This window comes from Peromyscus leucopus, chromosome 9 (genome assembly GCF_004664715.2).
Source record: "Peromyscus leucopus breed LL Stock chromosome 9, UCI_PerLeu_2.1, whole genome shotgun sequence".
In the NCBI taxonomy this organism is placed as follows: Eukaryota; Metazoa; Chordata; class Mammalia; order Rodentia; family Cricetidae; genus Peromyscus; species Peromyscus leucopus.
In genome coordinates, this window is record NC_051070.1 from 89733901 (window position 1) to 89760880 (window position 26980).

The 26980-nt window shown below is 41.7% G+C and overlaps 1 protein-coding gene across 4 annotated transcripts in view; it reads left to right on the forward strand.

The window, feature by feature from the left end:
• Ptprg (protein tyrosine phosphatase receptor type G) overlaps nucleotides 1–25916 on the forward strand; it is a 695461-nt gene extending 669545 nt beyond the window's left edge. For 3 of the 4 annotated variants that reach the window (XM_028880550.2, XM_028880551.2, XM_028880552.2), the window contains 7 exons: nucleotides 2113–2206; nucleotides 3050–3126; nucleotides 3624–3752; nucleotides 8636–8782; nucleotides 9515–9657; nucleotides 20899–21034; nucleotides 21559–25916. In XM_028880550.2, coding sequence (XP_028736383.1) covers nucleotides 2113–2206; nucleotides 3050–3126; nucleotides 3624–3752; nucleotides 8636–8782; nucleotides 9515–9657; nucleotides 20899–21034; nucleotides 21559–21705 — 873 coding nt within the window. In that variant the 3' untranslated portion in view covers nucleotides 21706–25916. The remainder of the gene's footprint in view (nucleotides 1–2112; nucleotides 2207–3049; nucleotides 3127–3623; nucleotides 3753–8635; nucleotides 8783–9514; nucleotides 9658–20898; nucleotides 21035–21558) is intronic. The other variant, XM_028880553.2, reaches the window with a different exon arrangement.
• Nucleotides 25917–26980: the final 1064 nt, after the last annotated feature.

Sequence of the window (26980 nt, forward strand, 5' to 3'; positions counted from 1 at the left end):
GCAGAAGAATCACAAGTTCAAGATCGGCCTGTGCTTTAGAGTGAGAACCTGTCAGAAAGAGAAGGCAGGAGGGGGAGTGACCATGTACATATTGTGATCAAAATACACTTCTTTGAAAAATCGATACAGAAGGCAATTGGGAAACTAAAAAAAAGGAGTTTCTAAGTAGTAGAGATAAGCTTAACTTACTTCAATGGAACAGGAAGGCTAGCGGTAGTTAAGACTTGGGAGTAGTTGGAGGTGAGGACTATTGAAGTCATTAGCTGTCACTTTCAGACACTGTCTTCCCGGTGATTGGGTGCTTCCCTTTTTCTTAGCCTCTCATGTGTGTGCATCATTCTGCATGTAATCTCCTCACTCCATATCACAATGGAAAGCTGATTGCAGTTAAAGTTTTCATGGAAAAACTTGCCCTCGACTCTGAAATCCTCATTGGAATCTCAGCTGAAGAAATGAGAGAGACATTCAGACAAATTATACCAAGTGCTATGAAATGAAAAACAAATTAATTTTACTGAGTTCAATCATAGCACCAATTTCGAATTTCCAGTTCTCCTCTCAACAGCGTAACTATTGTGAAATTACTTGAGGTAATTAGATGGCACAGTATTGCTTTGAAAGTGAAAAATGGGTTATCACAAAATAGTACATACCAATTTTTTAAAGTTTCCTTTGTTTTACATTTCTGATATATTTGAAGATTTCAGAATTTAGGGAAAGTTTGAATGTGAAAACAAAAAATGAACAAATTCACCTCATTTTGTCTATCTTGATACAAATGAAAAACTGTTTACATGTAGTCCAAAAATAGAATCAGAGAATCATCTCTACATTAAAAATCTAAAATCAAAAATGCTTCAGAATCTAAACCTTTCTGATCACCTACATGATGTCATAAAGAGAATTTCCATACCATGAAATCATTGTTTCATACACAAAAGATATATAAAGTTACCATCATGCTATGATTCCTTTCCCCAAGATATCTAATTATATGTATTAAAGATACATAGATGACAGACAGGCAGACAGACAGGCTGCTCCCAAGTGTTACCTCTTGATCTGTGTTTCTTTGTGTATACTTTTCAAAGAACTCACTGAACAAGCCAGCCTTTTCAAAACTTGGAAAGAAGCCAGGCAACTGGTTCTTTTAAGGCACCAGCCATTTGCAGAAACTCAAAAATGAAAAATACGCTCTAAGGCCCAGGACAGTGGCAAGAAAGCATGTGGAGAGATTCTTCTGCTGCATTTCGTGCACATAGAATCCCTGCTATCATTTCAGCTAATCACACTGTGTACTGTACACATAGCACTGACATTTTCTTCTGTGCTGTAGGCACTGGTAAGTTGTCTATACTTACGCAGGTCACACTGATTGTTTTATCTGGTGAGGAGGGCATAAAATGAAAATTTCCCTGGGTACTCAGGACAGACACTGTAGCATAAAAATGGAACTGTAGGAAAGGCTTTCATAGTCTATTAGAGTATGAACTTGGAAACGCACAAATAAGGGGATTTGTTGTGAAGAAGACAAGAGTTGACAGCACTGGGAGGGTAATAAGAGGGCCACAGGGGGTGAAAGCGACCAAAAATGTACTATAGACATGTATGAAACTGTCAAAGACTGGAAAACATTAAAACAACACAAAAAGCAGCTTGTTCGGCCTGGTCACATAAACAAGAAGACTAACACTACTGGGCTGTAAGATAAATCGCCTGCCATCAACAGAAATGTGCAGAGACTCAGTCCGGGTCTTTTTATCTTCAAGAGGTATGGTTAGATCTTAATTAAATTAAGTAATATTGCAGTATAGATTTGATTCTATATGCTATTGAAGAATTATAGGAAATTCCCAATAGAGTGGCATACACAGAAAACTCCACAATTCAGTGGATGCCACGTGCACAGTACCTTCAGTCCAGACTCTGAGGGCCTTAACACAAGTCAAAGACCAAGAGAAGGGCCACGAGTGAAACATGAGTGTTCTGTTGGGGTACAAAAGTATTTTTATTGCTTAATAGTCTGGCTGGTGATTGACATTCTTCCAGAGTTTCAAGCAGGCACCAGTGATTGTACCCTCAAATAATGCCCCAAATGCTGTTCCTTTTCAGCTGATCACACAGTGTAATGCAAAGTATGTGGAATGCTTCAGTGCCCAGAAGGAGTGTAACAAGGAGAAGAACAGGAACTCCTCCGTTGTTCCAGGTGAGACATTAACATAGCGGTTCACTGGGTGAGCATTTTTAAACTAGATTTGATGTGTTGTGTAAGGACACAACAGTTATCCATAGAGACGTGGTACAGTCTCTTCAGTGAAAGCAGTTTGAGGCCAATAAATAGAAGCAGTGGGTTTGGACATCAGCAAGTCACTTGACCTCTCTGACATGAAACCTGGTTTTGATTTGCCTCAAAATGCCACTATATTTCAACTTGAAAAATGATGATAAAGCTACTATCCCTGCGGCATTTAGACTTTGGGGTCTTAGATTAATCTGGACTACTTAGATTATTTAGAACTGTATCATTAAATTAACTGTTGAGGACTGGGCCCTACTGGTTTGTAGTAACCTTTGTATACATAACTGAGGACACAGCAGAGAACATTTTGTACACCTTATAAACACGGGCATTTGTTGATCATTGGCTAGCTCTGTCTATTGAAAAGATCACTGCTCTCTACATCCTCTGTGGAGAGAAGACATTAAGGGGTAGGAGGAGAAGAACAAAGTACAGTATATTGGTGTGACTATAGAAATGTAATAAACCAGGGTCAGGTTATCTGCAACACGTTTCCAAGTTCATACTCTAATAGACTATGAAAGCCTTTCCTACAGTTCCATTTTTATGCTACAGTGTCTGTCCTGAGTACCCAGGGAAATTCTCATTTTATGCCCTCCTCACCAGATAACACTTAAGCTTGCTTAAATATGTCAGTGTTAGAAAGGAGCCAGGGAGTCATGCCATTCCCCAAGTAACTCCTAGGAGGAATTGCTGGTTCCTTTGAACAATGAGGCAAATGTGGTGTTATTGTTTCTTTCCGTGTGACAGCTGAGCGTGCTCGAGTGGGACTGGCTCCGCTGCCCGGAATGAAAGGAACAGATTACATTAATGCTTCTTACATCATGGTGAGAGTCAACCGCTAACACCTTTCAGTTTAATTGGCTGTATTTATGATTAAGGAGTACATACCACCCCGTGACTGATTTCATTTTTGAAATAATTTCTCAATGTGTAACATCAAAAGGATAGAAATCTCTGTGCTTGAAACTTTTAACAAAAGATGCCTAAAGGGTGGGAATACAAAAATATCTAAATTAAGGAAAATGCTTCTTAAGGAATTAATTTTATTGTTAATTCACCCAACTAGCTTTTAAATAAATGTTTAAATTGCTGTTAAGTAAAAACAGCAGGGGTGACTTGCAGTGAATTGCGTGTGGAGAGAAAATTGTCTGCACAATGCTCACAGAAGTACAACTTAAAATTAGCCAAATGTACTGAATGCCTTTCTCAATGTTTTTAGTGAAGCCAAAATAATGCTGCCTTGATACATGAATGTATTTTACTACTACAGAGTTGTAGCGACACATACACAGTCCCTAATTCTTCCTCTCTCTAACTAAAGGGCTATTACAGAAGCAATGAATTCATTATAACCCAGCACCCTCTGCCACACACTACGAAAGATTTCTGGAGGATGATTTGGGATCATAACGCACAGATCATTGTCATGCTGCCAGACAACCAGAGCCTGGTGAGTAGAGTACAGCTGCTGTATATTAACGAGCCCACGAGGCCACAGACATAATTTACTTCGATACCTTGCCATGACTTTTGTGTCTGTGTATGCTAAGAAGGGCATTTTTGTAGTATGTGATTCCCTAATACTGTTTATACTGCTCTTCAGTCACACTGGACTGGGTAAAGGCTTTGAAAACAGCCTTTTAGTAAACTCCTTAATATGACTTCAGACTGACTTCTTAGCCTCTGCATGGCTCTTTCAGAAAATAAGTATCTTATTACATTTATGGCATATGTGACTATGTTTACCTTGTATGAATTAACTATTTACAGCTGGAGAAACTGAAGTAATGACCTTGTCCAAGAGCATGCAGTAATAATTAGACTTATTATTATTAGATTTATACCATCTGCCTGTCCAAAGTCCATGCTTTTAATTCTTTTACTATGTGTCCCATCACACCACATCAGAGGAATGGGTCTCAACTAAGTGCTAATAGTGTTTCCTTTCCATAGTCAGGTGCACAGCGAGACGAGAAAGGCGAGCCTGTTTAGGTCCCTCCTACAGAGAGGATTTAAGCCTCTCATTCTTTGCATCCTTCAGTCCTTCTCCATTAAGAGTCTATATAGGAGATGGGAAAGCACACTTAAAAACAGAATTACATGTTTCTGCTTAGACCTTATGCATACGTACATTTCAGAATTAGCTGGGTCTTAAAGAAAAATTATTCTGTGCACATGGAGCCTACATGATGAAAACCAATGAGGATGCCTCTGGATGTCAGATGAATGAGTTTTTAATTAAGAAAGAACAGCCTGTGGTTGAACCCCTAGTCTGGGTGACAGTGTGTGACTGTGTGCCAGTCAGTAGGAACTTCTTGTTCTGCGGCATTTTGCTCCAGCTTCAGGACCCAAGATGGGATAACAGCAAGATTGAGAAGCTTAAGCTGAGACCTGGAGTGTATGTGTTCACATTAGCCAGCAGCAGGGGCCATTCTGATTGGCATGTGGAAACGGAAGACATTTGGGGTTGAAATGATCCTTGGTTGGATGAGTCAGTATTTCATTACTATCATTTAACAGAGGCCGCTCCCCACCAAGGTTTGTCCCAGGGCTCATCGGTGTGGGAAAACTGGGGACCATTAGACTCAACCAAGAGATACATGTTCTTCTCCAGATAGAACACAGTGACTGATATGGAACAGGGCATCTCAGGGTCTCTCCGAAGCCAGGCTAGAAGACTACCCAAAGTTGGCATCATTTTGTTTTGTTTTTACTACTACTACAACTGTACAACACTCTAATTTTTAATTGATTTGAAAGTAACTAATCTAATTCAAAAACAGTATTACCAATTCCTTTATATCTAAATAATCTTATACTTTTATATCTAGATGCTCATTTTATATCTATATACTTTTATATCTTTATATCTAGATAATCTTTTACCTATATATCTAGATAATCATATATAGAGAGAGATTATATATAGATTTTCACATCTTTATATATATCTAGATATTCATCTTTATATCTAGATAATCTTTTCCCTTTATATGTAGATAATCTTATGCCTTTATATCTAGATAATGTTTTACCTTTATATTTAGATAATCTTATACCTTTCTATCTAGATAGTCTTATATCTTTATATCTAGATATTCTTAGACCTTTCTATATCTAGATACTCATATCTTTCTATCTAGATAGTTTTCTATATCTAGATAATCTCTAGAATTTGGGAGACGGAAGCTGAAGGATCAAGAATTCAAGATTATCATCAGCTACCAAGTCTAGTCTGTACTCCACGAGATACTATCTGAAACAGTTATAATAATAAATAACAAAATCTACCAGTGAGAAGGACAGACGGACAATGGAGCAAGCAGCTTAAGACTCTGCGAATCTTTATGGGGGGACCTGCAGAGGGGTCTCTAAGAGCCACCCTGCCTTATTCCTATAAGCTGGGGTAGTTACAGGGCAGAAAAGAGATAGAGAAGGAGATTACCAGTTTTCTTTGGGGCCCAAAGTTGGCCATTGCTAGGGGCAACCAGGAGGTTGTCAGTTAAAGAATGCCAGGTGATCAATAGACACCTTTTATGGTGGCCACTACTGGGGGTCCCAGGGGCAGAGCAGTCAGGAATCCAGAAAAATTAGTTATATCACTACTGGAAACCAAATTACCATTGTGAAGGGATTTGTCTCAATTTAACAGACAGTGCATGCCTGTGGCAGAAAGCCTGCTGAATTCAGAAGTTGCTCTTGGATCTGGGACTGTAGTGCAGTTGATAGAGTGCTTGCCTAGCATGTTTGAAGCCCCGGGTTTAATCCTCAGTACCACCTAAAACTGATAGTGACACATGCCTGTAATCTCAGCACTTGGGGAGGGAGAGGCAGGAAGATCAGGAGTTCAAGGTCATCCTTGGTGTAGCAAGCTCAAGTTCACCCTGGGCTACATGAGCTTCTGCCTCGAAAAAGAAAAAGAGAAAAAAAATAGAATTTAATTGTTTAATCTTTCAAGATGAGTTATTACTCCTAATTCCATGTCTATATTCGGGAGTTTTTCCTGCCTTTGATCTCTTTGAAACCTCTAAACAAACTGTATCATCAGCTGTGCCTGTCATGTCCTTTGAGAATACAGGCATATATTGTTCTCATTTTTAAAATATGGAAATAAAGGTTTGGAGATAAGCATGGGGAAATAGAATACTAGATAAATTAATCTCTGCATAGTGGTTAGATTCTGATGCTCTGTCCATCTTAACTCTATATCCTGAATCTGTTTACAGGGTCATACTTCCATTTCCTTGAACAAAGCATAATAAAACTCACGACAGTTTCAGACTTCTTTTGTATAGACTAAACCCAATTGCTAATCTGCTTCCCCTTATGCTGAGCTTTAAAAATAAAAATGTACTTGGCAATAATGTATATTGAAACTTGAAGGGGTGATAAGTCTCATTGGACTGCTGGCTCATTTCTAATGCAACAATGTAAGCCTAAACAAAGCCTCCTTTGTTGTGAACATTACTCCTGACTTCTGTGATAGTAAATAGGCATTCTGAGTAAAATGCTCATAAAAATCTCTATGCTACAGGCAAATGGGAGTTTCTCTTTTGAGCTCATTAGAGAAAGGAGGAAGAGTATATATCCTCATAATCATATTTCATATAAAAACCATTAAGTTTTTCTTAGGAAGCCATCATTTTCAGGGATAGAATTCAAGTACCAAGCCTGAATTTCTATTTTTAAACTTAAAATAGATGAACATGTAAAGCTTGCCTGCCTCAAAGCTGAATGGCTTCTTTATTACCCTCTTGAAATCTGATGCTAATAGAGTAACTTGTCATTAAAAGGTGCCCAGTACTGATGGCCTACCTGCTTATTTATGCACAGCTTCCTCTCCAAAAGATGCAGTTTTACCCTTTATCAGCAGTGTGATTGAGACAATTTATGGACATCCCTGAGCATGTCCTCATTTGTCAAGACAGATGGTACAAATCCCATCTCTAGCAGCTATCATCCAAAATTTATAAAGAACTCTAAAAAGTGGGCAAAATATATCTTCAAGTATGACAAAAATGATCAGCAGATATATGAAAAGGTACTCAGTGTTGTTATCAATTCTCTTATAAAATACCACCTCCTACCAATTAGGGTGGCTTTAAAAAAAACCAAGGAATGACAAATGTTGGTAAGGAAGACTAGGAACTCTTGCTGGCATGGAACAGCATGGCTGTAACCCCAGCACTTGAAAGGAGAATGAATGCAAGTTAGAGGCCAGCCTAGTCTACAGTGCATTTAAGGGCTGCATTGCAACACCCCGTCTTAGGAAGGAAGGAAGACAGAAAGAAAGACAGACAGATGGACAACTCACTATACATTGGATTATAGACTAATACAACCATATGGAAAACAGTATTCAAGTTTCTAAGAATTATAAAACCCCTGCTGGGCATACATCTCCCCAGAAAGAAGATGAGCACTATGTGAAGTGGCTCCAGTGTTCTCTGAGCATTGCGCACAACAGCCAAAATGCAGAAACGACCTAAGTGTCTTACAGGCGCATCTGCTCTGGCCCCAAGAAAGAATGAGATCTAGTTTTTGCCACAGATTGAGCTCGGAGAAGCCTGCACTAAGTTAAAGAAGCCATACAAAGGAAGAAACGTTCTACAATCCACATTAATAAAAACAATTCAAAGACACAGAACTAACAAAATGGTGATCTGGGTAGGGTAGGTCAGAGGACACAAAGCGTGTATGTAGAATGAGTAAATCTAGAGTTCATGTACCATCTAAAAACTGTAAGTAATAAAATTGTACTATACTTAGCATTTATGGTAAATGACATTGTAGCTGTTGCCACAAAAGATACGTGTGTGTGTGTGTGTGTGTGTGTGTGTGTGTGTGTGTGTGTGTGTGTGTAAAGTGATAATCTGTTCATTTAGTTGATTTTGGAATCTTTACTATCTGTTCTATAGTTCAAATACACAATACAATATAATTCATGCATTATAGTTCAAAATACACAATAAAATTTATTTTTTAAACATCATTACTAATCACATGTAAACTAACACAACTGTAAAATAACAAAACTAAGTGAACTATAGCTAATCTCTGGTTTTGCCCTGTCTATCATAACTGAGAACACTTGTAATTTGGGTTGGTATGACAAGAGAGACAGGCTATAAAATGGTTATTATCAAAGTACAATTTATAATAGACTACAACCACATTAAAAATGACTAGATGGGGATAATAGTTCTATAAAATCAATGTAAAAGAACTTGAATGGTTTGGGATATGGCAAATATAAGAAATCAGTTTGCAAGAAAACTGAAAAACAAATATTTGGTAACACTGTAAAATAATTTGTTTTCCTGGTTCCCAAAGGCAGAGGATGAGTTTGTGTACTGGCCAAGTCGAGAAGAATCCATGAACTGTGAGGCCTTTACTGTTACCCTTATCAGCAAAGACAGGCTGTGCCTCTCTAATGAAGAACAAATTATCATCCATGACTTTATCCTTGAAGCTACACAGGTAACTTAAACCACATTTCCTCCAAAATTGACCAACTTGGGCCCTATGTCGTCCTTTTAAGTAATAATAAAATGATTTTACTACCTTCGAGATAGGACCAGCTGTTCGAGTAAGACTAAATATGTGCATTTCCATTTTTCCTTCCTTCAAATATTTGCTGTTTCCAATTGGATAGATGAAATGTAACAGTCTCTGGTTCAGCATGCATACAAGTAGAACTTTTGGCCTAATTATAAGTGTATGAGATAATATTCAATATAGGAGAGAAATGCTGCCTGCTTTGACATCGGAAACATAGCCTTGCAACATGTTATGAAGACAACACTTTAATAATCATTATTTTCACATGCAATAACGGCCGTCTTAGAAGGGTGAGAGACACTCTGTATCAGCAGTTTAAATGATGCCTAACCCTCCCTTCATTCTGGTGAGGGGCCTGCCGGCAGGAGTTTTCCCTGCTGGCCGGCAACTGGGGCAGAGATGGGTAGGGGTTCCCGGGGACTGGCTGTGTCCCAGGGCCTGGGTCCTTGAGCCCTTCCCTTCTTTCTTTCCTATTACAAGTCAAAGTTATAGTAGTGGGGCATGATGTCTCTTACAGGCTTTTTGTTTTGTTTTGTCTTGCCTACTGTTCAGAGTTTCCTGTGATGCGTGCTTTCTAGGGAGCAGGCTTCTGCCACTTGGCTATAGCAGTGAATTACAGGCGGAGCTATGATTCTGTTTTGTTGGTTGTAGGATGACTATGTACTAGAAGTTCGGCACTTCCAGTGTCCCAAATGGCCGAACCCAGATGCCCCCATAAGCAGTACCTTTGAGCTGATCAACGTCATCAAGGAAGAGGCCTTAACACGGGACGGCCCCACTATTGTTCATGACGAGTATGTATCTGATTATGTATGTTAAATTCTGGAGCTGTTCTTACTGGATTCCTACAGAAATTGAAAGGGAACACCTTCCTCTCTCTGCTTTCGATGCTTCATGTTATTTCTATTGCATGCATACATATGCAGAAGCACTGTGGTTGTGTTTTAATTGGTCAGATTTTGCCAGGCTCTAAGTGTTCCTAGAGTGTATGATGTAGAAGGGGAAAATACTACACTTCTCTTCTTCACCAGAAAGTAAGCCAGTTCTTACTTGAGGCAGGCACACACTCACAGTAATAGTCTCAGCATGCTGTATTCACCTGCTCAAGTCTGTTCTATTCCCAGGCTAGTCTGTTCCTACCCAGGATGCCTGCAGCATACATAATCTTTTGAGATGGTTATAGAATAGACACTTTACTCAAATAATGACAACTAGTTTCCTGTGTAACTAAGCTAAATTTCATTTAATAATTCACAAAATGTGATCTGAGAACCCTTTAGGTTGTATATTTAAGGTCTTTCCAGGAGATCAGAAAAACCAAGCTATATATTACAATATACATTAATATATATAAAACAAAGAGACCATCTGCCTTGTTCACTGCCTGTCATGAATATATAGATATTTCCAGAGCTACTTGACATGTAATGAAACTGTCACTCAAGATGAGCAGAAGGGTAACATTTTCTCAGTTTCAATTCCTAATACCTTAAATTGCCTAAATAAGTGGAAATTTGGTCTTGAGATCAAGGACTGAAGACTGGTAAGAAATTCTGTAACAAAATACATTGACTGGTCTCTACTGTTGCAAAGACACCCATGAGTCATACCTGCTTAGTATTACTAAGCACATGGTTTATGGTATTTACTCTGTGTCGGGGGAGCAGGCACAGGGAGGAAGGTGCTTAGAGCCTGGAGAGATTCGCAGCCCGAGTCAGCTAGCGTTAGCCACACAATTTATGGGACCTGGTGTGAGATGAAAATGCAGACATCTCTCCTAAAAGACTCAGAGTCTCCGGGGCAACTGTCAGGTTCTGAGTACTCGGGACTCCCCTGCGTGAGAAAGTCCATTGAGACATAGGAGCCCAGCGCTGGGGCTCAAGGCACCTCTTCCCAGCCATCCCACACTGCCTCCCTCTGGCTGTTCCTGTGGCCGGTCCTGCGCTCGCGCGTGCGCTCTCTCTCTCTCTCTCTCTCTCTCTCTCTCTCTCTCTCTCTCTCTCTCTCTCTCAAACACACACACACACACACACACTGTGCTGTTACTCTTTCCTGCTTTCTTTTCTCACTCACTTCCCACACTTTGATAGGATCTTAGATTTGGGGTTTGTTGGGATTGTTTGCCTGATTGGGCGTTGTTGTTGTTGTTGTTGACAAGGTCTTGTTGTGTAAGACCAGCCGACCTTGGCGCTTTTTTTGCCTTAGCCTCCCAGGTGCTAGGGTTCCGCCATGCTGGATACACGCTGATTTTTAATTTGAACTTTGCACTCCCACTCACTCCTCTTCACAGTGATGTAACTCGGGATGGCATTTCCAACTGTAGTCCTCTCTCTCCCTCCCACTCTCCCTCTTCCCCTCCCCCCTCTTTTATTGAAAATACATTTTTTTTCTTACAGTTATGTTTGGGTCACATTTTCCCTTCGCCAACTCCTTCAACTTCTTCCTCCCTTCCCTTCCCATCCAGATCTGTCTTTCTGTCTCTTTTTAGAAAACAAACAGGCTCAGAGGTGTGGGTAAGCCAGCCCAGCAGAATTTATGAGCATGGGAGACCACGTGGCAGCATGGGCAGGGGAGAAATGCCTCCTCACCCTCCCCCCCTGCTGCCCATCAACCCCTGAGGCAGGTGGGAGAGCTGACCCTGAGGACACAAGAGCAGGAGAACTAACCCCACCCCTTGCTCCTCACTGCAAGGGGTGAACTAGCCAGGACAATGCTGTAGAGTTCACCTCGTTGGTGAGGACAAGGGAGTGCTGGCCGGCTGACCAACCCTGCAACTACCCAGGTCTAGAACCAGGGTTATGAGTCGATCCACCCCAATATTCACCCTATCTGTGATCTGCTAGAGCATGCGAAGGAACCAGTCCTGCAGATCCAAAGCTGCAGGATCTCCATGACACAGGACAACAACAGAATTTCCAAGAGGAGTCCCAGTGAGGGCCCAGCATAGATAGTGCAGCAGAAACCAGAGGCCTCGAACCAGACCAGTGAACACTCACACAGAAAGCCATATGGATAAAAGGATTTAGTGGATGACTCACTGTGTCACACTACAGTTTCCATGATGAGACTGATTTTTCTTTTTTGTTCTCCTAAATTTTATTTTATTTTATTCTATTTTATTTTTGGGGGGGGGAGGTTGCAAGGGCAGAGGGCAGATATAAAGGGACAGGAAAATGAATGGAATGGAGATGCATGATGTGAAAGACACAAAGGATAAATAAAAAGAAAGCTAAAAAAGATAAGAAATCAATATCTAAGGAATAATAATAAAATGATATATGATAAAACAAAATTTTGGAATAAGACAAATAGAAAAAGAGCCAAAGAAAAAGCACAAGAAACACATATAGACACAGAGACACACGTTCATACACACAGAAATCTCACAGAAACACAAAACCAGAAGCCATAGTCTGTACTCAAAGGAGCTGTAAGAGAAAGAAAGGGAAATAAAGTGCCCTGATGCAGCACTGTGAGACAAAGAAACTCAGAAGATGCTATCGAGTTCATTTTCTGTTTGCTGGACATGAGGCCTACCCATAAGAGTGGTTTGTTTCCCCAGTGACACTGCCTTGGAAAAACTAACTTGTCATTTGCAAGTAGTTATCAGTTGGCACTAGCTTCTGGGTTAGGGACGGAGCACGTGTCTACTTTTTCTCTTAGCTCTAGGAGCCCATCTGGTGCAGACCCTTGCAGGCCATGTTCATGCTGCCTCGGTTTCTGAGTTCGTATGTGCTCTTCAGTCATATTGTGTTTAGAAGGTCCTGTTTCCTTGGTGTCCTCCATCCCCTTTGTCTCTTACACTCTTCTGGTTCCTCTTCTGCAGAGTTCCCTAAGTCCTGAGGGAGGGATTTGATGGAGGCATCTGGTTTAGGGCTGAGTGTTCCATGATCTATCATTCTGTGCACATTGTCTGCATATGGATCCCATCGCTGCAAGAGGAAACTTCTCTGATGATGGCTGAGCAAGGCACTGATCTATGAGTATAGCAGAATGTCATTAGGAGTCATTTTATTGCTCTATTCCTTTAGCAGAACAGTAGTGCTTGGTTTTCCCCCAGGTCCCTGGCCTATCTCATCTCAGGTTCTTGGCAACCCAAGCCGTATTGGGTATGGGCTCCATCTCATGGAGGGGGCCTTGAATCCAATCAGATCTTGGTAGTGACTCTACAAGCTCTGTGCCATATTGCACCAGCACATCTTGCAGTCTGGTCACCACTGTAGATCAGAGGTTGCAGCTGGGTTGGTGTTCTCATTTGCTAGCATGCAATGCCGAGTACCTTCTAGTACCATGTCAACATTCCCAGCTGTGATCTTAAAAACAATTCTAAAGGTAGAATAATTGTACCTTTTATGGACATAGATGTTATGCACACTTGACATGGACCATCAGTCTATTTTAGAATCATTTTTTTTAAACAGCACTAAATCAGCATTACTTTCTACCAGAGAAAGTGGCAAGCTGGCTTCCAACGTGAGTAGATGGCCTTTATTTCTTCAGTCTTCCTTTATTCTAGTGTTAGGTGTGTAGGTACACTTGATTTTAGCTTCTAGGTCTTTCCTCATGTGTGAATATCACAGTTGTCCTTGCACAAAACTAGAGACACCTAGCCCATTATAACTAGTCAATGTGTTAGAACTACCGCTATGTATGTCACCTGTCCTTGACAAAAATGCTACACAGCATATGTATTAAGAATGGCCAGTGGAAGCCTGGCAATGGTGATGCACACCTTTAATCTCAGCACTTGGGAGGCAGGGGCAGCCAGATCTCTACAAATTCAAGGCCAGCCTTGAACAAAGTAAGTTCCAGAACAGCCAGGGCTATTACACAGAGAAACCCTGCCTCAACACCCTCCAAAAAAGAAGCCTGACAAAGAATGGCCAGTGGTAGGAAAGGCAGCCAGCCTTCATGAAAGCACACTCCACAAGCAGACCATGTCATCTCGCTGCTCTGTCTGACTGGCTTGAGCTCATCTTTAAGAAGAGCTAGGAAAATAAAGAGGGGAGTCTTAAGTTTAATTATTTCATTAGAACCAGATAAGTAAAGGTTAAATTGTTTCCTTCAGAAAACCAAGTCAGTACAAATGTTTTTTTAAAAAATACTATGTGAAAATACTCAACTTAGTACAACTTAGAATCCTACAAAAGAGAACACAATGAGAAAGGACCAAAAAAAAACAACAAATCCCAAAATAGAGTGACCATAGTAGATATAAAAAATAATATATTTAGAGGGCCAATGGAAGAGTTTATGAAATAATTACAAACACATGCTATGAACCAGTTAGCAAAATTAACACTTAAAAAAAAAAAAAAACTTCCGTTTTACATGCTGATGGTAGAATAGGTGAGGCTGACCTAGACCTAGCTGGCAGAAGCAGACATGGGACCTCTGTCATGCCTCCGAGCTGATGCACAGGGAGATCAAACCCTGGAAGACCACAGCTAAAGTTTTAGAGACAGTGAAGAGTCGAGTTCCAAAGCTGAACCAACTTGGAGTCGTTTGAAAAGCAGCACAGCTTCACCCAGTGTTGATGCAGACACCAAGGGGCACTGTGCGAGAGACAGTCCAATTTCAGTCAATCACGACAAACTGGATACACAGCCACGCTCATTCATCACAACACAGTATTAGAAATCCACAGTTAAATAAGATTCTAAATCCTAATGGAAACTGAAATTCTTACACGTGATACTCTTTATAAGAAATTTATGGCTTAAAGAGGTAAACAAGATTGAAACTGAAAAATAATAACAAATGATCAAAGCATTAACTTTCAAAAAGAATCAAAATGTACCTCCCTTAAAAAGTCACAGCCCTTGGCCGGGCGGTGGTGGCGCACGCCTTTAATCCCAGCACTCGGGAGGCAGAGCCAGGTGAATCTCTGTGAGTTCGAGGCCAGCCTGGGCTACCAAGTGAGTTCCAGGAGAGGCACAAAGCTACACAGAGAAACCCTGTCTCGAAAAACCAAAAAAAAAAAAAAAAAAAAAAAGTCACAGCCCAGTCTGCATTTATTGATGTTCAGAAACAGACTTGGCTTTCAGTTTAAAAAGCTAGGGGGGGAAAAATAGATAAAACTACCTAAATACAGCTAATTAACAGATGAGAGAAAAAAGAATGGGATGGGAAAAAAGAGAGAAAGTGTAAATAATAAAGAGGCCTGGCCTAATAAAAGATACACAGTGCCTGGCAGTGGTGGTGCACGCCTTTAATCCCAGCACTCGGGAGGCAGAGGCAGGCGGATCTCTGTGAGTTTGAGGCCAGCCTGGGCTACCAAGTGAGCTCCAGGAAAGGCGCAAAGCTACACAGAGAAACCCTGTCTCGAAAAACCAAAAAAAAAAAAAAAAAAAAGATACACAGTGATATCCAGAGAGGTGACTTGCTTCCACAGTGCCAGCTCTGAGGAGACAGAGGTAGGAGGATAAGGAATTCATGACCAGCCTGGACTCCACAATGCCGAGTTATCTTGAGAAGGAGGCTGGGACTAAACACTGGAAACCGCAACGAAGAAAACAGTTAAAGAAGGCCTAAGTTAAGAAGGAAAACACTTCCATTTTTACATGTTTACTTTAAAACATCTGAAATTATCTGCTTAAGCTTGTTCTTTTAGGTCCTTACCATTTATAAATTACTTATACAAGCTAATTATAAATAAAACATCTGTGATTTACATCATTACATATGGAGGAAGAAACAGAAGACTATTCACAATCTGGTGATTGGTGGAGCTGAGTAATAGTTACAGACAGGTCCTTATGAGATTGTACTTTTGTGTATGTTGAACACACTCTCTGATATAAAGCTAGAGATAAATACATTTAAAAGGAAATGAAGTGAGTACTTGACTATTTACTTACATTGTGTCAGTAAACTTTAAGCACAGGTAGTAGATGATGTATACATGAGATGTACCCATCTCTGTTCTAAGCCACTTACATTAGCCATAGTCTCACTCTAAATTGCATTGGCTAGTTACTTCACCTGACTGCCTCTTCAGCATCATGTGACGATGACGGCAGGATAGCCTCATTGGGAAGATTAACTCCATGTATGTAATTATCTAGAGAGGACATAGACCACACAGCTGTGATTACCAAGAAGTGGGTGAGAGAGAGAGCTCTCCAAGGGCCTGGACCCCCAAACTCTCGATGAGGCTGCTTCAGAACAGTAACATCCACTGAGAAGAAGAGCACAAACTGAGTTAAAAGGACAAGGCTAGCCCCAGAACTGCAGTGTACAGGCTAGTCCTATACATTTAGTAATCAAGAGAAAAATACCATCCAACAAAAACTAGTATAAAAGGAGTTAACATATTATGAGGAAATAAACTTTATCCTGATAATATAACCCTAATTAAATAGTGCCAAAATGTATTGATGAAGTCAAGACATTTTCAAAGGGATTTAAAAAAAATCAACAGATAGATTAAAAATAGGTAGAAAATATCTATAATAAATAGTGGAATAAGCGGAGCAGTGGTGGCGCATGCTTTTAATCCCAGCACTAGGGAGTCAAAGGTAGATGGATCTCTGTGAGTTCAGGGTCATCCTGATCTACAGAGTGAATTCCAGGACAGCCAGGGCTGTTACACAGAGAAACCCTGTCTCAAAAAACTGGGAGGAATGGGGAAGGGGAGAGGGAGGGAGGGAAGGAGGGAGGGAGGGAGGGAGGGAGGGAACCCTGTCTCAAAAAACCTAAATAAATAATGGAATAAAATAATGCCCATTCATACCCCCACCAATACCTTCAGCAAACAAAACAAAGAAAATAAGCCATCATCCTTAACCAGATATCATTTACAAGAAGCCCATTACACATGCTTTTATTTTTTATTCAAAATGTGACTAGCTTGACCATAAAAGGCCATAACAAGCATGCCTGCTTCCAGTGCTGGCACAGTAAACATTTCAGGGTCTAAACGAGGTAGTAAACCACAAAGACAAGAATAAACAAGAGGCAAAGCCCACCACCCAGAGAGCCCACACCACTCAGAGAGCCCACACCACCCAGAGAGCCCACACCACCCAGAGAGCCCACACCACCCAGAGAGTCCGTCACCCAGAGAGCCCGTCACCCAGAGAGCTTACACCACCCAGAGAGTCCGTCACCCAGAGAGCCCACACCACCCAGAGAGCCCGTCACCCAGAGAGCCCGTCACCCAGAGAGCCCACACCACCCAGAGAGCCCACACCACCCAGAGAGCCCGTCACCCAGAGAGTCCGTCACCCAGAGAGCCCACACCACCCAGAGAGCCCACACCACCCAGAGAGCCCACACCACCCAGAGAGTCCGTCACCCAGAGAGCCCGTCACCCAGAGAGCCCGTCACCCAGAGAGCCCACACCACCCAGAGAGCCCACACCACCCAGAGAGCCCACACCACCCAGAGAGTCCGTCACCCAGAGAGCCTACACCACCCAGAGAGCCCACGCCACTCAGAGAGCCTACACCACCCAGAGAGCCTACACCACCCAGAGAGCCCGTCACCCAGAGAGCCCACACCACCCAGAGAGCCTACACCACCCAGAGAGCCCGTCACCCAGAGAGCCTACACCACCCAGAGAGCCTACACCACCCAGAGAGTCCGTCACCCAGAGAGCCCACACCACCCAGAGAGCCCACACCACCCAGAGAGCCCACACCACCCAGAGAGTCCGTCACCCAGAGAGCCCGTCACCCAGAGAGCCCACACCACCCAGAGAGCCCACACCACCCAGAGAGCCCACACCACCCAGAGAGCCCGTCACCCAGAGAGTCCGTCACCCAGAGAGCCCACACCACCCAGAGAGCCCGTCACCCAGAGAGCCCACACCACCCAGAGAGCCCACACCACCCAGAGAGCCCGTCACCCAGAGAGCCCGTCACCCAGAGAGCCCACACCACCCAGAGAGCTTACACCACCCAGAGAGCCCGTCACCCAGAGAGCCCACACCACCCAGAGAGCCCGTCACCCAGAGAGCCCGTCACCCAGAGAGCCCGTCACCCAGAGAGCCCGTCACCCAGAGAGCCCACACCACCCAGAGAGCTTACACTACTCAGAGAGCCTACAAATTATTGGAGTTTCAAAAGTTCTGCTGTGTGACTGTCTACAAGCTCACTTTGTCAACGTAATTAACTGAAGGTGAACAGACAGTGCCTCAAGAAGCCATTCTGAGGAGCAGCAGAGCGTTCCTTATTAAGTGGCTGTTTACTGTGCAAGAAAAGCCACGGCACAACAGAACCCATTAGGAGTTTATTAGGGAAGGAGAACGGGGTAGTGTGTAGCATGAATCTTCAAAGTTCTTATTGATAAAAATCAAACCTGAGCCGGGTATTGGGGTGAATGCTGGAAGATCAGAGAAGCAGAACAAGCCACAGCTACCTCACCTCGCCAGTTCCTCAGTTGATCCTGTTTCCTCAGACTGGAAGCCTCTGAGTCCTCATCTGAATGGGTCTCAGCTGAGCTGCTGCTCCAAAGCCTAAAAGCTTAACCAGCCAAATGCTTCTAGTTTCTGGTCCTCACACCTTATATATCTTTCTGCCTTCTGCCATCACTCCCTGGGATTAAAGGTGTGAGTCACCATGCCTGACTGTTTCCTTGAACACATGGATTTCTGCCTCTGGAATGCTAGGATTAAAGCTACCACTTGAATCCTCTATGTTTAGATACCATTGCCTATCCTCTATGTTTAAAATTGTGGCTATTCTGTCTCTGACCCCAGATAAGTTTATTAGGGCGCACAATATTTTAGGGAACACAATACCACCACAGTAGTGCTTAGGCCTATGGAAATGGTTGTGCAAAGGGGGGGGGGTCTGTGACTTGCATTTTATGGATTCCCCTGCACATGCACATATGGGCTCACATAGCTACGCCATGCATACACATAGATTATGTGATCACGCTGCACGAAAATTATGTGACCACCAGTGCACAGATTATGTATGACATAAGGTCCCCGAATGACTAAGCATCTTGCCTGGCTATTGGACAGTGCATGTGTGGTCATGTAGCTAGTGCAGTGGCCAGGAATTCCAACACAGAGACTCTGTGAACCCAGGAATTAACCTAAAACACAGTGTGCAAGGATAGAGAAGACACTCTGATGTCCAAGTGACCTGAGTGAAGGAGACAGGGCATGCTATTGGTGAAGAGAAAAACCAAGACTGAAAAGGCACGGCTGCCTCAAACTCATCCATATATTCATGCAATGTAGCAAAAATCCTAACAGTATTATTTGTTCCTTGATAGTCTGGTTCCAAAATTACTGTAGATTGGGGTAGAGTGGGACAGAAGGTATTTTGAAATGAATATGAAGTGAAACTTTGCAGTGTACAAGTTTGGGGGCCTAGCAGCAGGAGGCATTTATAACCTATACTTGAAACAGTGAAAAATAAAATTAGAAGGTATAAAAGAAAATCTTTACAGACAGAATTCTCAAACAGATTCTCCCTGCCCCAAAATAAAAGATGACCTTGATTACATTTAAACTGGATTATATTCCAGGGAAACAAAAATGGTCATAAATAATGTTTATAAAAACTAAATAAAGGGGAAATACTTGGAACATGTATTAGAAATACTATAAAATCATTTATAAAACCATTTGAAAGAAACAAACCTAACAGATGTATCCAAAGTTTATTAATGAGGGAAGCTTGGAAGAATAAGTAAAGATGGTTTAAAGAAAAAAAACATATGAAGACCCTTCTTCATAGTCAAGGAAATCACCCATCAACTTCACAAAAGCTTTTAAAGTTAAAAGTGAGCAGTTAGTATCCCACCTGGGAAGAATATGAACAGGTGATGGCCACTTTGAGGGAGGGCCATATGGCAGTGTCTTTGAAACTTGAAATGTAGTTAAGTCAGTTTTGGAAGGTCTGACTCCTTTTGAGTCACATATGTTCACACATGCTAGCCCTAAGTTCTCAGACCTTCACCAATAGGTGGTTCTGCTGGGCAAACATCACAGCGTGGGTGTAGCCGCCTCTTATGGCTGCGACGCGACTCCACTGCGTTTGCTGTGTGTGACAGACATCAAAGTGGTCTGTTTAAATTTAAACCAGCATCACCACAGACGGCGGGTGTACACTGGGATCTTTCTATGTTATGATGTCACTGACGGTAGGAATTCCCAGCTACACTCTAATCTTTTTCTTTTTCTTTTTTTTTTTTTTTTTTTTTTTTTTTTTTTTTTTTTTTTTGGTTTTTTGTGACAGGGTTTCTCTGTGTAGCTTTGCGCCTTTCCTGGAACTCGCTTTGGAGACCAGGCTGGCCTCGAACTCACAGAGATCTGCCTGCCTCTGCCTCCCGAGTGCTGGGACTAAAGGCGTGCGCCACCACCGCCCAGCTTTTTTTTTTTTTTTTTTTAAAAAGATTTATTTATTTACTATGTATACATTGTTCTGTCTATACATATCCCCACAGGCCAGAAGAGGGCACCAGATCTCATTACAGATGGTTGTGAGCCACCATGTGGTTGCTGGGAATTGAACTCAGGACCTTTGGAAGAGCAAGCAGTGCTCTTAACCTCTGAGCCATCTCTCCAGCCCACACTCTAATCTTATAGGCCCATCATAAATGTAGTCTGTGGTTAGCAAAAACATCATTATCTAGTGTTTGATTTTTTTTTTTCATTCAATTTATCTTGCTTAGCTATTAAAGGTTAGGGTCACAACTGAATGGACATTTGATATGCTTATGATCATTGAAAAATGAGGGCCCTGTTTATTGGATAGGAAATAGTCACACTTTTCATAGTTTTTTTTTTCACCTATTTTAATACGTCTTATCCAACACCAAATTTGTAATGTTTCCAAGCCTCTTTTGAACCTTTTGTTTCATATGAGATGTCAAACTGAGTTTCTATTGGAGCATTTGGCAAAAATGTCACCTCTTTGTAAACTTCTAGACTACCCCCCCATCTAATATTTTAATTCATTTTGTCTGGAATAGACACCAGTCCAGCCTACCTAATTACTAGGAAAATATGTGGTAGTACTTGCCGTCTCCTCCATGCAGTCCATTCATACATCTTTCTCGTCTCCTCCCAGGTATGGAGCAGTGTCTGCAGGAATGCTATGTGCCCTTACCACCTTGTCCCAGCAGCTAGAGAATGAAAATGCTGTGGATGTCTTTCAGGTGGCAAAAATGATCAATCTTATGAGACCTGGAGTATTCACAGACATTGTAAGTAGTTAGCGTGTGTGTCAACCCTATTAGATGATCCTTAGATCTGTCCTACCCACCAGGGGTTCTCAACTAGGGGTGTCACCAGAAGACATCTGGCAGTACCTGGAGACTTACTGGTTTTCACAACTGGACAGAGGTTCTGTGGCATTTAGTGTGTAAAGGTCAAGGCTAGGGTAAACACCCAAGACAACCCTTGCCAATACAGAATTGTCTAACTCAAATATCAGTAATGTTGTAGATAAAAAGATAACTCTGCTTAAGAGTAGAGTGTTGTCCAGTTACAAAACAGAGATGGTCCATTATCTTATGAAACACCAACCCTGAAACAGGCTCTATGCTAACAAAGACAGAATGATATGAAGAAGGTGTCGAGCTCAGTGATTCAAATGGTTGCTTTTAAAGTTTCCTAGATACGATTTCTGCTATTCTTGTCTCTCTGGGAGTGTTTTTAGAAGTATATTTTGATCAGTGTTTGTACCTTAGATAAAATGTCTAACCCTCTGTTCCCTCCTGTCTTCCAGGAACAATACCAGTTTGTCTACAAAGCAATGCTCAGCTTAGTCAGCACTAAAGAAAATGGAAATGGTCCCCTGGCAGGGGACAAAAATGGTGCTGTGCTAACTGCAGAAGAATCGGACCCTGCCGAGAGCATGGAGTCTCTGGTGTGACTGGACCCCAGAAGGGCGCTTCATTTGTAAACTTCTGAGACTTGTAAAGACAGAACTTTTTTGAGGCCTTTTTTGCCAGACTCTAGGTTATACAATAACCCAGTTACTTTTTTACACTGATAAAAGTTTTGATATTTATTTTTTGCCATTTTATGTCTTAATGGTATCCTACTGAGCATTTGCACCTGTTCATTTCACACAGTGAAAGGCAAGTTTACTAGTTTGCACTCTATGATCAGTGTTACCGCCTGTACTCTAACGCTACAGCAACCCTGATGTGACATTCCATGACAGCGTACATGCTACTATTGTCTCCGTGCAGTGAAGGTCTTTGTTATGACAGTGAATCTCAGTTTTGGTGTTATTCTAAAGCAGCTGCGTTTCCCTCGCAGGCAGCCCTGTCCTTCCTCAGTCTCCCTCTATTTTTAGGCACTGTTCAATACTACACGCCTTCTGTTTTCCTGGAGTGGATGGGCATTGTTTCCTTTTGCAGGACAGCAGGTTAGTGGGAGCCCCTAAGAAGTCTGTGAACGTTAGTTCCATTTGCAGTGGTTGAGGAATCCACTAAGAAGTAAAGAGGGCTTAAGAGTTGCTTCGTGTGAACATCTCTTATTAGTTACCAAGTTATATTCACAGTTGAAATGTGTCAAAATAAAGAATCATTCTGTATTACAGATTTCACAGTAGCTATGTGAACAGTGTGTGTTATTTCCATTTTGACTCTCTGAAGTAGCTACACCCTAAAATCAGGGCTGTCTTTTACAATGGAAAGGTGACACTATTTCATACAATTTACTTATGACACCCTTTAGTTAATCTCCACTAAGGCTTTTTGGTATATAGTACCATACCTCACAGTAGCTACAACAACAGGAAAAAATAGATATTTAAATTTAGTATTCAAAAAACCCCTACTAACTACTCCTATAGCAATCTAATAAAAAAAAAAACTACCTACAGACAGCATTCTTTTCTCTTTTTTTTTTTTTGCCAAATGTTTCATAATCTCTTAATTACATAATACTCTACTTAAGATTGAAATGGAAATATATTTGGGACTAATTCCTACAGATGGATTGGTCTTATTTGGAGAGAGAAATTTGAGTCTTAAAGAGAAAATTCAGTTTTTGGATGAAAGGTGACATCTCCATTGTAGAGTCGGCTTTATGAGGAGAGTTGTGGATATTCGGGAGCAGATCTCATCTGTAGAGGTGACAGGAGTCATTAGTCAGCGCTAGGTCTGGCTGGAGCTGCTCTCAGCCCATAGCACATCATGGGAAAACTGGAAGCATTATTAAGAAATTTCATTTGAGTTTGTTTAAAACAAAACAAAACCCACTGTGCTATTCACCAAGACCTGTATCTTCCCTTTCCTGTCTCCTTTCTATCAGACTTGAAATCATCCCCCAAGATTGGGCCCATGAAGAACAGGGTTTGATTTCCTTATTATGCCAGGAGCTTGACCATGATGCCCTGCTGCCGCCGTCACTATGGGGCAGCATTGCCGCGGGAATGAGGCTTTGTTCTTCTCGAGTTGTTTTTCTGAAACTAGTTACAGAAGTGCTGGAGAACCAGAGCTAAGGAGAGGGTCCCAGGCCGAGTCCAAGGGTTTCTGTGCATGGGCCAGGCCCATGGAGTCCCATGAAGATAATTAGTGCAGACTAACCTAAGCTTTTGAACACACAGAGAACCGAGAAGGTGGTTTTCAGGAATGGTGACCAGTTAAGCAGAGTCTGTAAGGTGTCTGCTAGATAGCACATTGAACACATTTACTAACGCACGCATGCGCGCGCGCGCGCACACACACACACACACACACACACACACACACACACACACACACACACACACACACAGCCCACCAGAGGTATCACCCTGCACAATTCAAAAAAGGACTGACTGTAGATACAACTCTAGGGCTGAGCGAAATAATGAAGGAAAAAGATTCAGATCATGGTAAGAACTAGAATTTCCTAGCCAATTAAGCATTCTTTTTGCTGTACACAGATCTGATATTAGCTGATGTTCTTCAGTTAAATGCTCTGCCATTCGGAATTAACATTCGAGTTGGAGTTCACAGTCTCACAATTTTCCCTTAATAAAAGTAACATTGTTTAGAGGACAAATAGCAAGTATTACTTTCTGTGCTATTCACACAGGAGATCCGATTTGTGGAAGTGCATACTCCTCACAACCCTGGGACTGTTTCTTACATGCGAGAGAGAATAAGGAGGAATGAGGGGTTAAATACGTAAAACAGAAATAAAATCAAGGGGAATCAGAGGCTCTCTGTGGGAAGCCTGTATATCCACAGCAGGCTTGAACCAGAGCCTGCAGATCCCAGCCTCCCGGCCCATTTTGCCATAGTGGTCCACACACCCTTCACCGAGGATAGTTACCTTCAGCCGTCCTCAGCCCTCACTTGTACCACAATTTTTTGCTATTGGCAAAAATATTTTGCATCTTTCCAGAGGCAGAGCGTTCCAAAGATGTTGTTTTCTTTGAGATATAAGCGCATTGCTTAAGTACATATTAAGGTTGTAACCACTTAAAATCAACGGGAAAGAATAGAGCTGTTGCTGGAGCTAATGTTCCTAAGCTAAGCTGTTTGCATGTATAATTTATCTCTGGGGAAACGGAAATACACAAACCAAATGAAGCTGAATTGTTAAAATTAGATCAGGCAGACATGCTGGACATCAAAGATGTATTAAAGACATCAGACCATAATACCATCTTTAATGTTTTTATATGTTACCTTCTGAATCTCAAGAATAGTACAGTTCATTCAGTGGTTCTTCTAAACTTTGTGCAAGCTTTGAGAGCCTGTTTGAATAGAAAAGTCCAGCGGGGTCAAATGAAGTTAAAAGTGTTCAAGATGAAAGAAGGGTCATGGCGTTCAAGGTCTGGTTGGTCATTTTTACCCCAGAGTGACAATGAAATCAGTAAGATTTGTTTTATAAAGACACAGCACAACTGCCTTCTCATGACTTTTTCTTAATTGCATATATACTATATTTAAAATTAGAATATAGATACCAATTTACCAAAGATACACATTACTAATTCTAAGCAAAAAATAAAAAATAAAAAGAAACCCAAATGCATCATAATTTAAGAAAAAGTAATCAAAATGTAGTTGTCTTAAGGCTTTTACAATTAAACTGGAAAATGCATTTTCAACCCCATGTTCTAAATTTTCTGTTCAAATGGTGCCAGTAAATTTTTATATGAAGGGGAAAATGCCTGCTTTTTTTCTTTATAGCAGCTATAATTTCTCATAACCCTTTGCACTTCCCTTAGTTACCACTCAACACACAATATTGGCTTTATTTATCTCTAGAAAGAAGGCATGGTAAAAAAAAAATAGAAGAAATTATAATGACATTTGGCCTCTACTTTTGTCTTAGCTGTTAAAAGGTTTTTAGTATTTTTGTTAAATATTTGCAAAGGGAAGCGTTTTCTACAGAGGATAATTAATTTCAAGAAATAATCTTGAGTTTTAAGAAATAAACATCTCCAGAAAAGGAGACAGTCAATTTTATAAAATGTCGTAACTCTCCAACATTTGGGGTAGTGACTCCTTTTTTGTTAAGACATTTGAAACTAGCAAGCGGCCATTGTTTCTAAAGAACCCCACCTTCATGCCGACTCGTGTTTCTTCACTTCATTTTCAAGTAGCTAAAAAACATTAAAACTGTAAATATTTTGTTGCTTGAGTAAGCATCTCCTGGGAACTTTGTATCTATGGTATATAATCATAGAATTTTATATTTTCATATAAAGCTAATTTTTTTCTAGTTTCAACTATGTCCTAGTTTTTGTTTTGTTTTGTTTCGTTTCCGTGGTGGACATGTGAACTTCTGTGTGCTCAAGTAGCGAGAACCATCTTTGCATTCCAGAAGAATCCAGCGTGTGTTCTTCCTTTGAGGCAGTGGTTGTGGATGTCGGGCTTTCTGTTTAGTTCCATTGACCATTAGTGCGATAGCAATTAGACATGACTAGTCACCGAGTACATTTGTCGCATTGACTCATTTTGAAAACAGTGATTTTTTTTTTTAAGATTTGTTCCGTGGGGGCAGGGGTTTTATAACCTGAAAATTTTTCCCTTTTTCCTTCTGTTTTAAACTATATCAAATCATTCTATTATAGTGTTATTTAATATGTAAATTGTATTGCTATACATAAAATAAAGTATGGTTTTTGATGTACTCCTTAGTATTGAGCATTTCTGTGAAAGATTCTGCTCCCTTTTATGTCACATTAGCACTCAGCAGCCTTCCATCAGTTTTACTGTAGCAAATGAAAGGTAGTAGTCCCCTTTATAAGCAGAAGGACATGCTCCTACCATGCTGATTTACTCTCCGCTCATTCCTCCTTTTATAAGAAAACAAGACAGAGTCTCACCAGTGTCAAACATCCTCTACCTTGTGACATCTGCCAGCATCTTAACCACACGAGGAGCAACTTCCACTCTTAACATTTACTGTCCAGGATGAAGGGTGGATCACGGCAAGACATTTGTAGAATCATGGAGTAGACACAGGATCAGTACAAATTCTTGTATGTCAGGACATGGTTCTTAGCTTACCATTCTCTCTCAGGTGTGTATCGGTGTGGGGTGTGGGTGTGGGTGTTCTATCCCTGGCTGCAGTGCAGCACTGTGAGGAGGTGGGCGGGTTCTATCCCTGGCTGCAGTGCAACTGTGAGGAGATGGGCAGGTTTCTATCCCTGGCTGCAGTGCACACTGTGGGGAGATGGGCGGGTTCTATCCCTGGCTGCAGTGCACACTGTGAGGAGATGGGCGGGTTCTATCCCTGGCTGCAGTGCACACTGTGAGGAGGTGGGCGGGTTCTATCCCTGGCTGCAGTGCAACTGTGAGGAGATGGGCGGGTTCTATCCCTGGCTGCAGTGCACACTGTGAGGAGGTGGGCGGGTTCTATCCCTGGCTGCAGTGCACACTGTGGGGAGATGGGCGGGTTCTATCCCTGGCTGCAGTGCAGCACTGTGAGGAGATGGGCAGGTTTCTATCCCTGGCTGCAGTGCAGCACTGTGAGGAGGTGGGCGGGTTCTATCCCTGGCTGCAGTGCAACTGTGAGGAGGTGGGCGGGTTCTATCCCTGGCTGCAGTGCAGCACTGTGAGGAGGTGAGCGGGTTCTATCCCTGGCTGCAGTGCAGCACTGTGAGGAGATGGGCGGGTTCTATCCCTGGCTGCAGTGCAGCACTGTGAGGAGATGGGCGGGTTCTATCCCTGGCTGCAGTCTCCATGCTGTGC